The following is a 12,831-nucleotide window of genomic DNA, read 5'->3' on the forward strand; positions in this document are numbered from 1 at the left end:
CATTCTAAGTGTTGAGTGTTTTTAAGATATGAAGGTGTGTAACATGACTAATTACTAGTGACAGTTTAAGACGTCATCCACACATTATCTACAGAATTAAAACTTCAATATACTACTATTACTCACACACAAAATTTAAGAACACTGCCATAAAGATAACTACAATGAAAAAAAAAAAAAAGTAAAAAGGGGTAGAGGGAAAGGCAGAAAAGTGTTCATCTCTAGCTTTGGGCCTTCCAGTCAACTGGGAGGCACCTAGAAATGTACGTCACATTAATTTTACTTCAGGGCATAAAGACATTAATTTGTGATGTTGCAGCATAGAGCAATACAAGAAGGCCACATGAAGAATCTTAAGCAATCAAGCCTCAGAGCAATTTGAGAGCACCAGCTCCCCGATTTCACTCCAGGCCCACAGAACCATAGAATAATCCAATCTGAAAGGGACCTCAGGATGTCTCTAGTCCAACCTTCCTCATAACTGAGACCCCTCCATCCAATACCTTACACACAGAATTATCATGATGCTTTTCTTTCCAACAGTAACACATAAATTAAAAACTACATAGTATTGCTTCAAGTTCTCCAACTCCTGTTTCATCAAAGCCTGGATTTTTACAGTAGCCACTCTTCCTGGATTTTACTTGGCATGAGGTAGTGTAACAAATCTCAAGAAAATGGGACATTCTCTAAAAATTCACTCTCACCTTTCAACCCCCTCTCTTTTTTCCCCCTTTTTTCGAACGTGCTCCTGTTCTTGCAGCTTTAGTCTTTCCAGGCTTCTCTTTCTTATGGCTCCTTCACTAAAATGTCTGGTTGTACCAGAAGTCACCTGTCACAGAAGAAGCAGAATCAGACTTAGCAGTTCAGTTTGCTGTGTATTTATACAGACGCAGACGACCTGCTGAGCAAACGAGAGCCCCGAGGTGACTACCAAATACTACTACACTCGTGAAAATCTCTCTCTCTACCCTGGCATACTAGAACATCTCTTGTGAAGTTCACACTGGGTTGTCAGTCAAGCTCAAACACCCCGCTCCCAAATGTCTCCTCCTGCTGTGACACAAGGGGCTCACAATCTGACATCATACCCTTGGCCAAACCCATTCCTGGCATGCTCTTCTGGGGACTCAAAGTTCAGTACGTTCAGCAGAGCATTCCTAGCTGCAGGATTCATGCAGTTCTGCCAAAACTAGAGTTCACTGACTCAGAGCAACATCTTTTGGACCAAATGCTTGCTTGTTTGCTTAAAAATTTATGACTTCTGTTGATGTGTGCTGCATTTAATCAGCTTCAAATGCCCAGATGTGAGCACATTAAAAGAAAACACGCAAGCAAACTGCATCAAGGTCTATCTACACTGAAAAAATAAGTAATATGAAGTGTTATTTCCAGCATAGAGTATATTTTAGGGTCACAGTTTAGAAATTACCCGCTAGGAAAAAATACTGAAACAGGGTACCCCTAATAAGTACTTACGGAGGTAAGCTATTAGGCTGCTGAAATTAAGCTTCAGATTGCAAGTTTTCTTTCATAATGCCATACTAAGCATAGCACTTAAAAGTATTAATCCCTCAATATACTTAAGCAAATAGGTACAGAGAAGAGATAGGGTACCCTTTACTAGCCAAGAACCACCTAAATTAGGGCAGCTGCTGCCCCTACTTCATGCTTAACAATAAGAAACCAAGTATCTTTCAAAGAGTCTCGCCAGCTCCTGAGATCATCTCCCAATTCCAGTGCCAACCACACTGAAAATATTTACAACTTTTACCTCGCCCACACCAGTTTTTCAGGAAATCAAAACAGTAAAATGCCATTTTTTTATTAAAGGACTTAAGTTCAGATACGTGAACTTCATCTATCAGTATCTCTATACCCAGTACAAACAGGATAATCATAAGTTTTTTTTCCCCTCAGATGCTTAAGCATCCAAAAAGTTTACAGAGAGACTTCCACTGGTTAGCAAGGACTTCTCAGGCCTAACTTCAAGGAAAAAAGAGCAGAAGTTGGCAAACCACCATGTCAGTTTCTTCCACAAAAACTCAGCAGCTAGTAACAAATAAAGGTTAGTATATTTTAATGCTGTCCATGTGCTATATTTTTCTTTCTTTTTAGCCACCATTTTAACATAAATACAGACTAAGCCAAAGGAGGGGAGGGAAAGATACATATAGATAGAGAACTGCAGGAGTGCTACATAAAAGCTTCCACTGAAGCAACATGAAAAGTCTGGAAGATGAAAAGTCTGGAAGATGGTTGTCACAGATTAAAAACTATACTGCCATTACTTGAAGAATGCCTGTTTGCCTTCAATATAGGAATCTACAGGGGAAGACAAGTGCAGTGCAAGAAGCTGCCAGCTAAAAGAGGGTGACTATACTTTATTCAGAATGATGAAGAAAAAAGCACACATTTTTCTGAAGGAAAAGCTAGTGTAATTAAAAAAAAAAAAACCAAACAAAAAACAGGAATCTCTGGAAGCAGCAGCTACAGCACAGACTGCAGCACTGAATTGCTCCTATTAAGGAATTGCTGCCAAATGCACTCAGAATTAACCACAACTTTGTTAGGCAAGGCTGAATATCTCAGGATTAATCTCTGACTACGGCCTTGTACATATACGGACACACCTTCAGTATCTCATCTAAGCAAAGCAGATACACCCCAAGTATGTATTACAAAACTGAAAAAGCAAGTAGTCTCTAGAATCCTTTCTGCCCACCGTGCATGAAGATAAAGAGCTTCCTAAAGCTATCTATAATGTTAGTATCAACTAGACTTTTTCCATCACACTAAGATTTGAGGTGCGGCAGGTTAAAACATCCACGACACTGTTGTTGAAACCTGTAGAGACATGAAAGTCAAGCCTGAAGAAGAGCTGGTGTTCCGTTTTGCAAGTACATCTTCTATTAAACCAACTGATATTATCCTGCCCTTGCAAATCTTTCTTCACTTATATCCTTACACCATCATGGCTGCAACGATATTCCTACTACTGCAATAAATCACCTAAAAGTAAGCCCAAAAGTCTCTCCATAGAGCCAAGTAAGCTATAGTGGTTTGCCAGTGCAGACCATTACCCTTGCTCCTCCCCCCTCTCCTTCATAGCCAGGAGCTCTTCAAGCATCAGAAATTTATTTCTCATCGCATAACTGCATACAAAGCACAGAATTATTTACTGGCTGAGCCACTACCTTGCTGCTCAGCAGCATGGCCTTTTGGAATCAACCCTGACATATTAATATAAGCTGTTATCTTAACTTTAGGTTTTAACTGTGCCAACTGACAAATCACAAGGAATCTGACATTTGACCCCTTTACCCAATTATTGTTTCCTTTTAGCCATTCTGCCATGGTTATAACATAAGGAACACATCTGCCCTTGCACCAGTGTTTTCTAGGATAACTACAGGCTGAACTGTCCTTTGCTACCTGCATGTCTGTCTGCTGCAATCACATGTTCTCATAACCCTAATATATACTAAAAAAAAAAAAGCAGCTACTTAAATGGATAAAAAGGAACCAAGATACTGAACTGGGACTCCACAGATCTGTGATCAATTCCTAGCTCAGCTGAGGAATTCCTGTGAAACCCCGTAACTTGCTATGTCTCAGGGGCCTAAAATAATACAGTATTTTAGAAGAGATTCAAGCTGATCAGGACCACAACAGGCCATCAGATCACTTACTCTGGCCTGTGCTGAGGGTATTTGGCTGAAGCATCTCTTCCAGGAAGGCACCTGGCTCTGGTTTGAAAATACGATGATACGAAAGCCTGCCACTTCCCACAGGCAGTTTGTTCCATTCCTTACTCGTTCGCCATTTGAAATGGAAGCCACTTCCACATATTGATTTTTCATAAGCCTTCCTCTACTAGATTCACATTCTTTTAGCATCTACGTGGTTTTGTGGGGTTTTTGTTGTTTTGTTTTTTTTTTCTTTTCCTCTTACATGCTATAATCCAGGTGCCTCTCAGTCATCTGTCTTATATAAAATACATAGCTTGAGCTCTTTGAGAGCTCTCTCACAGTCCCTCATTGTGAGGCACTTTCTCCAGCCCCTGAGTATTTTTTATTGCAATATTCTAACAGTCTCCAATGTAAAACATATGAATCCCAAACCTGCACACAGTATTAATTTGGCCAGTACCATACACAGCAAATTAACTCCTTTAAGCCTACTTTCTATCACCACTTAAACATACTCCCCTCAACACTGCAAGGGAAACCCAAGCTGTTACTAATGTACTACAATAACCCTTCCATAGCCTTAAAGAAAACCATAAGGATAAATCAGTAACTATGAAATTATTTTCCTTAATATCTGCATGATCCTTTTTACATTGACTAAATTATCTCAGAACACCCTAAAACATGTCACCCAAGTTCATACTTTAAAACAAAAATAGACTTTAGGGAAACATTAACTGCCTGGCAATATCTAACCTGAAACACCCATATAGTCCATACGAGCAAAATGCAAGTAGTGAGAATAATGTGATCCAAAGTTGTCCCCTGCATTTGCTCACGGTACCGCTAGCTCAAACAGCTCTTACCATCCCCAGTTTCCCAGCTGGTCACTCATGCCAGGCCCTGGGCCATCATAACTGTTTCTGAGACCATACCATCAACCGGGTCAGGAAAGCAATCTAGCTTGAAGAAAAAAACAAATAATTGTATTTTGCCAGGTTACTTTTCAGACAGTTGGTTTCCCTGCCCTCGTGCACAGCGCAGCCCCCGAGCAGTTCCACCAGCACAGCCGAAGGACAGCTTGAAGCAGAAGAAATATCTTAATTCCGCAGAGGTGGGTATGCAAGAGCACCTACGAGCAAATGGCAATGTGGCAAGCGTATGTATTGATCCATAGTAGCAGAAAGAGTTTGTCACGCAGGGAGAAGCGTTTACCAGAGTCACCTGGAGAAGTTTAAACAAGAGGTTTAAACAGCTTTTCAACAGACAGGACTAGTTTATTCAGCTTGCTCTGTGCAAAATTAAGTGAAGAGCAGGATGATCAGAAATGCTACTGCTCACACAAATATCGCAATAAAAGGGGCATTTTAAAGCTAGCGCTTCTACTATCGCTACTTCATGCTGCGTGTTTTGAGGTGGGGATAAAGAAAACCGCAAGCCAACCCCATCTCCATGGACGCAACTGCCGTAAGGCCGCGGTCCCTCTGCTCAGCGGGAAGGTGCCCGAGCTCCAGCGGGATCAGCAGCACCGCAAGTCGGGTTATGGCACCGCCGGCCAAAAGGAGCCCCGTGGCCAGGGCCCAGCGGCCGCCAGGCTGGCGCCCACCCCTCGGCCAGCGCCCAGGGGGCGGTTTCAGCGGGAACTGGAGGACAGAGGCAGCGGCAGGGCCCGACCCGCTCTCCTGCCCCGGTGAGGGGGCGGGCGGGCAGCCACCTCCTGCCACCCCTGGGCCCTGCTCCGGGCTGCCGGAGCGCCTCTGCGGCCGCACGCCAGCCGAGTCAGTAAACCCCCCGGGCCCAGCCACCCACCGCGGGGGCCGGCTGAGGAGGCCAGGGGATGACACTCCTCCGGTCGAGCCCGCCGCCGCCCCGGCAGCCGGAGGGGAGGGCCGGCCCGCCCGAGCCCGGGGTACGGCCACCGCCCGAGCCGAACCTAACACCCGCCAGCCCGTTCCAGCAGGGCCGCGGGCTCCGGGCAGCCCCACCGGAGCTGCCGGGAACCGCTCCACCCCCCGGTGCCCCGGCGGGCGCGGCCCGGGCCAGGCCCGGCCGGCACGGAGGAGAGCGGTAGCCCTCCGGCCGCGGCCCCTTCCCCACACGGGCCGGGCCTGGCCGCGCCGCGGCCGCTCCCCGACGCCCCCAGCGCCCTTCGCCAGCGGGGCGCCCGGCAGCCGCGGCTGCGGCCCCCGAAGGAGCGGGGCACCGAGCCCAGCCAGCCGCCCGCCCCGCCCCAGGAGCGCCTCCCGCAGCGGCAGACGCCCTCCGCCGGCAGCACCCCGCTCCCACAGGCCGCAGCGGGCCGACTGCCCTTACCGCTCCGGCCGCCACTGCCGCCGCCCACGCTTCCGGGCGCCCTTCCCGCCGCCACCCCGGGGCGGAGCGCGGCGCACGCTGAGCAGCGGCGGGGGGACCCGCCTCTGGGGCGCAGCCCAGCACCGCCCGCTCCTCCCGCCTCCCGGAGCTCGGCGGGCGGCGGCGGCCGGGCCCGGCTGCCCGCCTCGACCCAGACCGGAGGGGCACGGCACCCGCCGGGGCCATTTTGCGGCGGCCAGACCCCGGGGGAAGGGCGGTCCGGGGCGGCGTGGCTGTGTGGTGTTTGCGGATTTCACGCGTGGTGTTGAGGAACGATTCGCAAAGCGGGGCATGGCGGAGCCGCAGGTGCTGGAGGCTGTCCGGGCCGCGGCTTCCTGCCGTGTGGATCGACCTCGGCTGTGACCTGGGGATTCTCTCAACTCTCGTGTCCCACACAGACTTCTATGAGGAACTCCAGGTGCTTGTGAAAGATGTCCTTTCACCAGTAGCGAAGAGACTGGGGTGGGACCCCAAACCTGGAGAGGGTCATCTAGGTGCCCTTCTGAGAGGTCTGGTCTTGGGCAAACTAGGAAAAGCTGGGCACAAGGCAACATTAGAAGAAGCCCGATACCAGTTTAAGGACAACGTGGAATGAAAAGATATGCTGTCAGCTGATCTGAGGAGTCCTGTAGATGTAACTGTTTTGAAGCATAGAGATAGTACTACTTTAGACACTATGCTGAAGCTTCACAAGCAAGCAGACATGCAGGAGGAGGAGAACCGACTTGAACGAGTTCTTGGAGCCATCTCTCAACCAGAACTGATTCAAAAAGTTCTCACCTTTGCACTTTCAGAAGAGGTACGTCCCCAGGACACAGTATCTGTTATTGGTGGAGTAGCTGGAGGCAGCAAGCAGGGGAGGAAAGCTGCTTGGAAATTTGTAAGGGACAATTGGGAGGAATTTCATAATCGATACCAAGGTGGATTCTTAATATCCTGCCGACTACACCAAATGTATTAGCCGATACAGGCAGGACGCAGGAACAACCACAAAACCACAGATGAAATGCAAAGAGTAAATTTATTTTCGTTACCGTGCGGACCAGGGGATCCCCAAAGCAGCACCCAGGCAGAGGCACACAAGCAGGAACACAGGCACCGTGGAGCTTGGTCCTTGCTAGAGGTTCACTGAACCTGCTGGTTTTGCCCGTATATCAGGGATTCATGCAGGTGTAGTTTAGCACTGTGCTTTGATCTTTCCCACAGCAGGGCAGGAATCTCAAGCCTGTTTGATAGGGTGCCTCTATCACAGGCCTATGTTATCTAAACACAGATGTTCTACTTGTCAAGCACACAAGACTAAACAATGATTAGTATGATATATCTGTTTTTCTACACCCCAGCTGCAAGTCACTTGAGCATGTCTACAGTCCTCCTCGCCAGTCTTCCCTTATTTCCCCACATTCCACCCCCTCGCTCAAGAGACCGCTTGTGCTGGGGCTGGCAAAGTTGGAGGCGTGTGAAACCTGAAAGGAGGTTGTAGAGAGGTGGGGGTCGGTCTCTTCTCCCAGGTAACAAGTGATAGAACGAGAGGAAATGGCCTCAAGTTGCACCAGGGGAGGTTTAGACTGGATATTAGGAAATTTTACTCACCGAAAGGGTTATCAAGCATTGGAACAGGCTGCCCAGTGAGGTGGTTGAGTCACCATCCCTGGAAGTATTTAAAAGATGTTTGGATGAGGTGCTTATGGACATGGTTTATTGGTGGTTTTGGTAGTGTTAGGTTATTGGTTGGACTCAATGATCTTAAAGGTCTTTTCCAGCCTCTGTGGTTCTATGTCCATTTGGGCTTGTGGGGTGTAGCACAGAGTAATTTACAGAGGTATGCAATAAACACATATAGAAAAAGAAATAAACATATCTCTACAATAATGCTTTGAATCAGGTGTCGCATTCATCCTGTCAGGGAATTAAACCACTCAGCCAGCCAGGCACCACCAGTGGATTGTTTCTTTTGATGCATTAAGTTCTGGAGATGTTGAATGTTGTCCTCTACACTGGCTGATTCATCAGCTATGTTGAAGCAACACATGCCTTCAAAATCGAAGCAGCGTTTATGGTGTCAAAGGAGGAAGTAGTCCACTGCCAATGGATTTGTAACGTTCATTGGCGTACAGCCGTTACCTACTCAGAAAAAATAGCAATGAGAAACATTAATATCAAAATCACTTAGTGTAGTATAATTCTGTAATACAGCTACTGGGGTTGGCACGCCAATGAAACACGTTGTCAAAAGATCTGCAGCTGTTAATCCTCCCTTAATACAGAAGGCAGATGAGTTAGTTACAGTAGAGGCCAACCAAATCCAAGTATTTACATGTTGATCTTGTAGAAATGTATCCAGGGCATGTGCTTGTAGTACAAGACTACAAAAGCACAATGAGCCAACCTGTGATAAGGGAGGAAAACAGGAGTGTCATCTCCTTCCAGTAATACATATGCCATTGCTCCAGCTCCTTCAGCTAATATTACTCCAGGTTTGATAGCCTGATGTGGTGTAATTGCCCACACAGATTGGAGAGCTATGGCTTGTGCTTTTTCAAATTGTATTGGGTTTGCATGGCAAGGTTTTGGTAGCGGGGGGGCTACAAAGGTGGCTTTTGTGAGAAGATGCCAGAAGCTTCCCCCATGTCCAATGGAGCCAATGCCAGCCGGCTCCAAGACAGACCGGCCGCTGGCCAAGGCCGAGCCCATCAGTGATGGTGGTAGTACCTCTGGGATAACATATTTAAGAAGGGGAAAAAACTGCTGCACAACAGCAGCCGGAGAGAGGAGTGAGAGTGTGTGAGAGGAACAGCTCTGCAGACACCAAGGTCAGTGAAGAAGGAGGGGGAGGAGGTGCTCCAGGTGCCAGAGCAGAGATTCCCCTGCAGCCCCTGGTGAAGACCCTGGTGAGGCAGGCTGTCCCCCTGCAGCCCATGGAGGTCCATGGTGGAGCAGATATCCACCTGCAGCCCGTGGAGGACCCCACACCAGAGCAGGTGGATGCACCCAAAGGAGGCTGTCAACCCGTGGGAAGCCCGTGCTGGATCAGGCTCCTGGCAGGACCTGTGGCCCCATGGAGAGAGGAGCCCACGCTGGAGCAGGTTTGCTGGCAGGACTTGTGACCCCATGGGGGACCCACACTGGAGCAGTCTGTTCCTGAAGGACTGCACCCGTGGAAAGGATCCACGCTGGAGCAGTTTGTGAAGAACTGCAGCCTGTGGGAAGGACTCATACCGGAGAAGTTCATGGAGGACTGTCTCCCATGGGAGGGACCCCATGCTGGAGGAGGGGAAGAGTGTGAGGAGTCCTCTTCCTGGGGCGGGAGGAGAGGCAGAGACAATCTATGATGAACTGACCACAACCCCCATTTCCTGTCCCCCTGCGCTGCTGGGGGGGAGGAGGTAGAGAATTCAGGAGTAAAGTTAAGCCAGGGTCAACCCACCAGAACAGTGCAAACAATATTTCCTGCATAGGTGGTTCTCACAAAAGTGTCTGGTGACTTTCTGAATTTCAGTACTGTCAGAAACAGGGGCAACATCAAGTTTGCCAGCCACTCTGGGAATAAGATTCTTCCCAAAGGCAGATGCTCCAGCACAAATGTGGGTGAAATTACATTTTTTATGAGTTTCCAAGGGATTCAGCTCTTCTGCTAGAAATCCCTTGTATACATCATGCTGAGCCACTAGAACTTTTGCAACACCCTGCACTTTGCTGAGTTCTTGTGCTACCTTGTCACAGCTGGTACCAGCTTCTGCGACGGATGCACTCAACCCCTTAACCAAACTAGGAGTAGTTTGGTACAGGCTCCAAAGGAGGTAAAGGCCTGAGCCGTAGCCAGGCCAAGAACTCCTCTGGTTTCAATCTGTTCTCTGAAGACCCACAAAGGAGCAGAGTGACACACTGAGCATTGATGCCTGTGAGCTTGGAACACCCATCATGCAATTAACACATGAATAGCGGGTGGCTTTTCCAAAACTCATTTATCAAGGAACAAAGAAAGTTGTGGGTACAAGGAGTCTCATGCATACCTTTCTCATCGCATGTAATTTGACTACAAGCCTTCCATAAATATGACAGCCTAAGTGAGCCTTCTTTGACCTCTCCCGGCTAAGCAGCCTGGCTGCATGGCGGTGATCTCCCGGTGAGCTGGGATGCCTCTCAAGGGTGCTCCTCGAGGCAGAGAGACCTTTCACCAACGGCAGATCTTTGGTAAGTGACCGATATCACGCATAACCTTGTAGTGTGGTAACTTTGATTTGTGTCTTGGTAACTTTGATTTGTGTCTTGGTAACTTTGATTTTGGTAACTTTGATTTGACTTGGTAACTTTGATTTGTGTCTTGGTAGTTTTGAATCATTGTTCAAATGATTGTGCCGTACAGTAATAGAGTGAACCTTGCCATCAAACTTTGTTAAGTCATACTTTTACAACATCATATTAATGATGTTAGTATATTAACATATACTTTTACAACATCATGGTACATTTTATATCCTTTCTCCCCCTTCTTAAAAACAGACACATTATTTCTTACCTTGTGGTACTACAGTTGTAACTACGATGGTCGATGACGTAGGATGCACACAAGGCCAGGGCTGCAGGTAGAGGTGTGTGCCAAGCACTTCTTTTCGCAGATGGTCTAATTGCTATGTATGCAATTACAACCTGAGAACAATTGTTACGGGTATATTTACTGTGGGAGTCTATTTCTGTTACAACTTTGCGTGCCAAAAAGCATGTCTGTGTTTTCTCACTATACAAGTTGATATGATAAAGATACTACCTTTACCTACAAACGTTTCTTGGGTCTAGTTGCCTTCTCCACAGTTGTTGGTTCTCCTTGCATTAGGAAGGTTTTCTAGGAGTCTATTATATGCTGACATTTGTGTTTATCTTAAAAGATAAAATTGTGGTTTGTTGGCACAAAAGGTTAAATTTCAAAGATACTGTCTCTAAGTTACATTATTTTTTCCTTTCTATGTTTATTTTTCCAAACCCAAACAGGCAAACTAGAATTTGAGATCCATTTGCAGCTGCAGGGTCATTATATTCATCTACTCTGGACCTGCTGCTTTTCTGAAGATGCATTAAGTTGAGAAATCTACAACAAGGTTACCTCAGAAATACTTTGTATATAAGTGGGTGATTTTGCTTAGAGGCTATAAAAAAAAAAAAAAAAGAAAAAAGTTCTCAGTCTAACAGGTAATTTTTGGCCGTAAGGAGAATTAGGTTTCCAGAACATAAGCTGTCCAGCCAGAGGAAATACAATAATTTAGACAGAAAGTCCAGAATACACAATCCTTTTTAATATAATTCCGTTTTATAAAATTTCTGAGCTATGCTTAGAATGCATATCAACGGCATTAATTCTAGTGTGAGCTTTTTGTTATAGACACAGAGATTGAAGAAGTTTCTTGGTTGCTTCCTTTATCTAAAGTCTGCTTTACAACCGACAAAGCCAGCTGGCACTGTGAATCGCTCTTAGTACAGAAAGGCAGGCTTGTGATAAAAGTCACAGGAGTGGGAGTGCGAGCTTCTATTTCTGGCTTGGTCACAGACGTCCTGGGTTATCATAGGCAAATCTGCTAATTTTCACTATTGGTCATATGGACAACCCAACTGCTTGCTGGAGTGGCTTCTCCTCCCCCACCAATGAGGGAATGGACCAAGAGCATGTTGAGCTCTAGGAGTCTCCAGCAAATGTCCTGGAAAGCAGTGGCAAACTGAACACCTCAGAGCTACACTAAATGTAGAGCTTTTCTAACTCATATGTGGGGATGGCACGGGCAGAAATGTGGATTCTTGGACAGCTTTGTTCATTCTCCCTGATCTCAGAAGTTTCCCGTGAGACTTTAAACATATTCTTGTTAGGTACTGACATGCCCGAGGAAGACAGTGTCAGAGTAGAATGGAATTTAATTTAGGAAATGACAGCATGCTCCAACACCACCTTTATGAATAAAACCAGTGTCTGACAGATTTCAGTGTTGTGCCTGATTCTGATGTTAGCTACAACTGTATTATCCTGAAGCAACTCATTGATAGAGACCAAACTATTAGCAGAGTTAGAAAAAAAAACAACCAAAACCCACCAAAACCAATCCAGAACTTGATGTTTTCACTGCAAGGGTGTCTGAGGCAAATTTCAAAGATGGCATTATTGATTAAAAGGTGTATAGTATGATGTCATGTAGGAATGATTAAAGAATGAACTAGTAGCTACTTTAAAGACAGTGTACGTTGTTCTTTATTAACTACAACTATGCAAGACAGAGTATAAAGAAATACACAGTGATCTTCTAGGAGATAAAAGTTATGTTCAGAATTATTCTTACAAAGGACTCGACTGCATAAAATGTACATTCAATGAAATTCAGTCTCCAACTGTTATAAAAATGTATTTTTGTATGAGTAACAAAAGAGACAAAAGAAAATCAGTTCCCTCAGAGGATTCACTTGCTCTGGTTGTTTTTGCAATGATAGCTTGTGAGATACAGGAAACTAAGTAGGACATAAACAATATAAACTTGATTGGGCTGGCAGAAGTAACCTGTACCCATTAGGTTACCCCTGTCTTTTCCATGTGACTCCTTGTAAAAAGGGAGCCTCCATCTTCTTTGTAGCCACCCTTTAAATACCAGAATGTGGTGATAGGGTGTCCCCTAAGCCGCCTTTTCTCAAGGCTGAACAAAGCAAGTTCTCTCAGCCTTTCCTCATATGGCAGGCTTCCCAGTCCTTTGATCATCTTTGTGGCCCTGCCCTGGACCCTCTCCAGCCTGTCCACATCTTTTTTGCATAGCGG

General features: G+C 46.4%; 1 protein-coding gene across 1 annotated transcript; it reads right to left on the reverse strand.

Annotated features, from left to right (window-relative positions):
- Positions 1-707: 707 nt before the first annotated feature.
- Positions 708-6,337, reverse strand: LOC142415125 (uncharacterized). Its single transcript, XM_075513150.1, has 4 exons — positions 6,202-6,337; positions 5,136-6,000; positions 4,559-4,655; positions 708-832 (listed from the first exon to the last, which is right to left on the reverse strand). The coding sequence occupies exons 1-3, from the start codon at positions 6,335-6,337 to the stop codon at positions 4,652-4,654; spliced, it is 1,005 nt and encodes a 334-aa protein (XP_075369265.1). The 3' UTR covers positions 708-832; positions 4,559-4,651.
- Positions 6,338-12,831: the final 6,494 nt, after the last annotated feature.

Source organism: Mycteria americana, chromosome 10, assembly GCF_035582795.1.
Source record: "Mycteria americana isolate JAX WOST 10 ecotype Jacksonville Zoo and Gardens chromosome 10, USCA_MyAme_1.0, whole genome shotgun sequence".
NCBI classification, from domain to species: domain Eukaryota; kingdom Metazoa; phylum Chordata; class Aves; order Ciconiiformes; family Ciconiidae; genus Mycteria; species Mycteria americana.

Bases quoted from the DNA above. Each gene is read 5' to 3' on its own strand.
- LOC142415125 (XM_075513150.1), bottom strand. From the start codon at position 6,337: ATGCCCCGCTTTGCGAATCGTTCCTCAACACCACGCGTGAAATCCGCA. The intron at 6,001-6,201 runs GTCTGGGTCGAG...CGGAGCGGTAAG, and splicing joins GCGGGTGCCGTGCCCCTCCG to GGCAGTCGGCCCGCTGCGGC.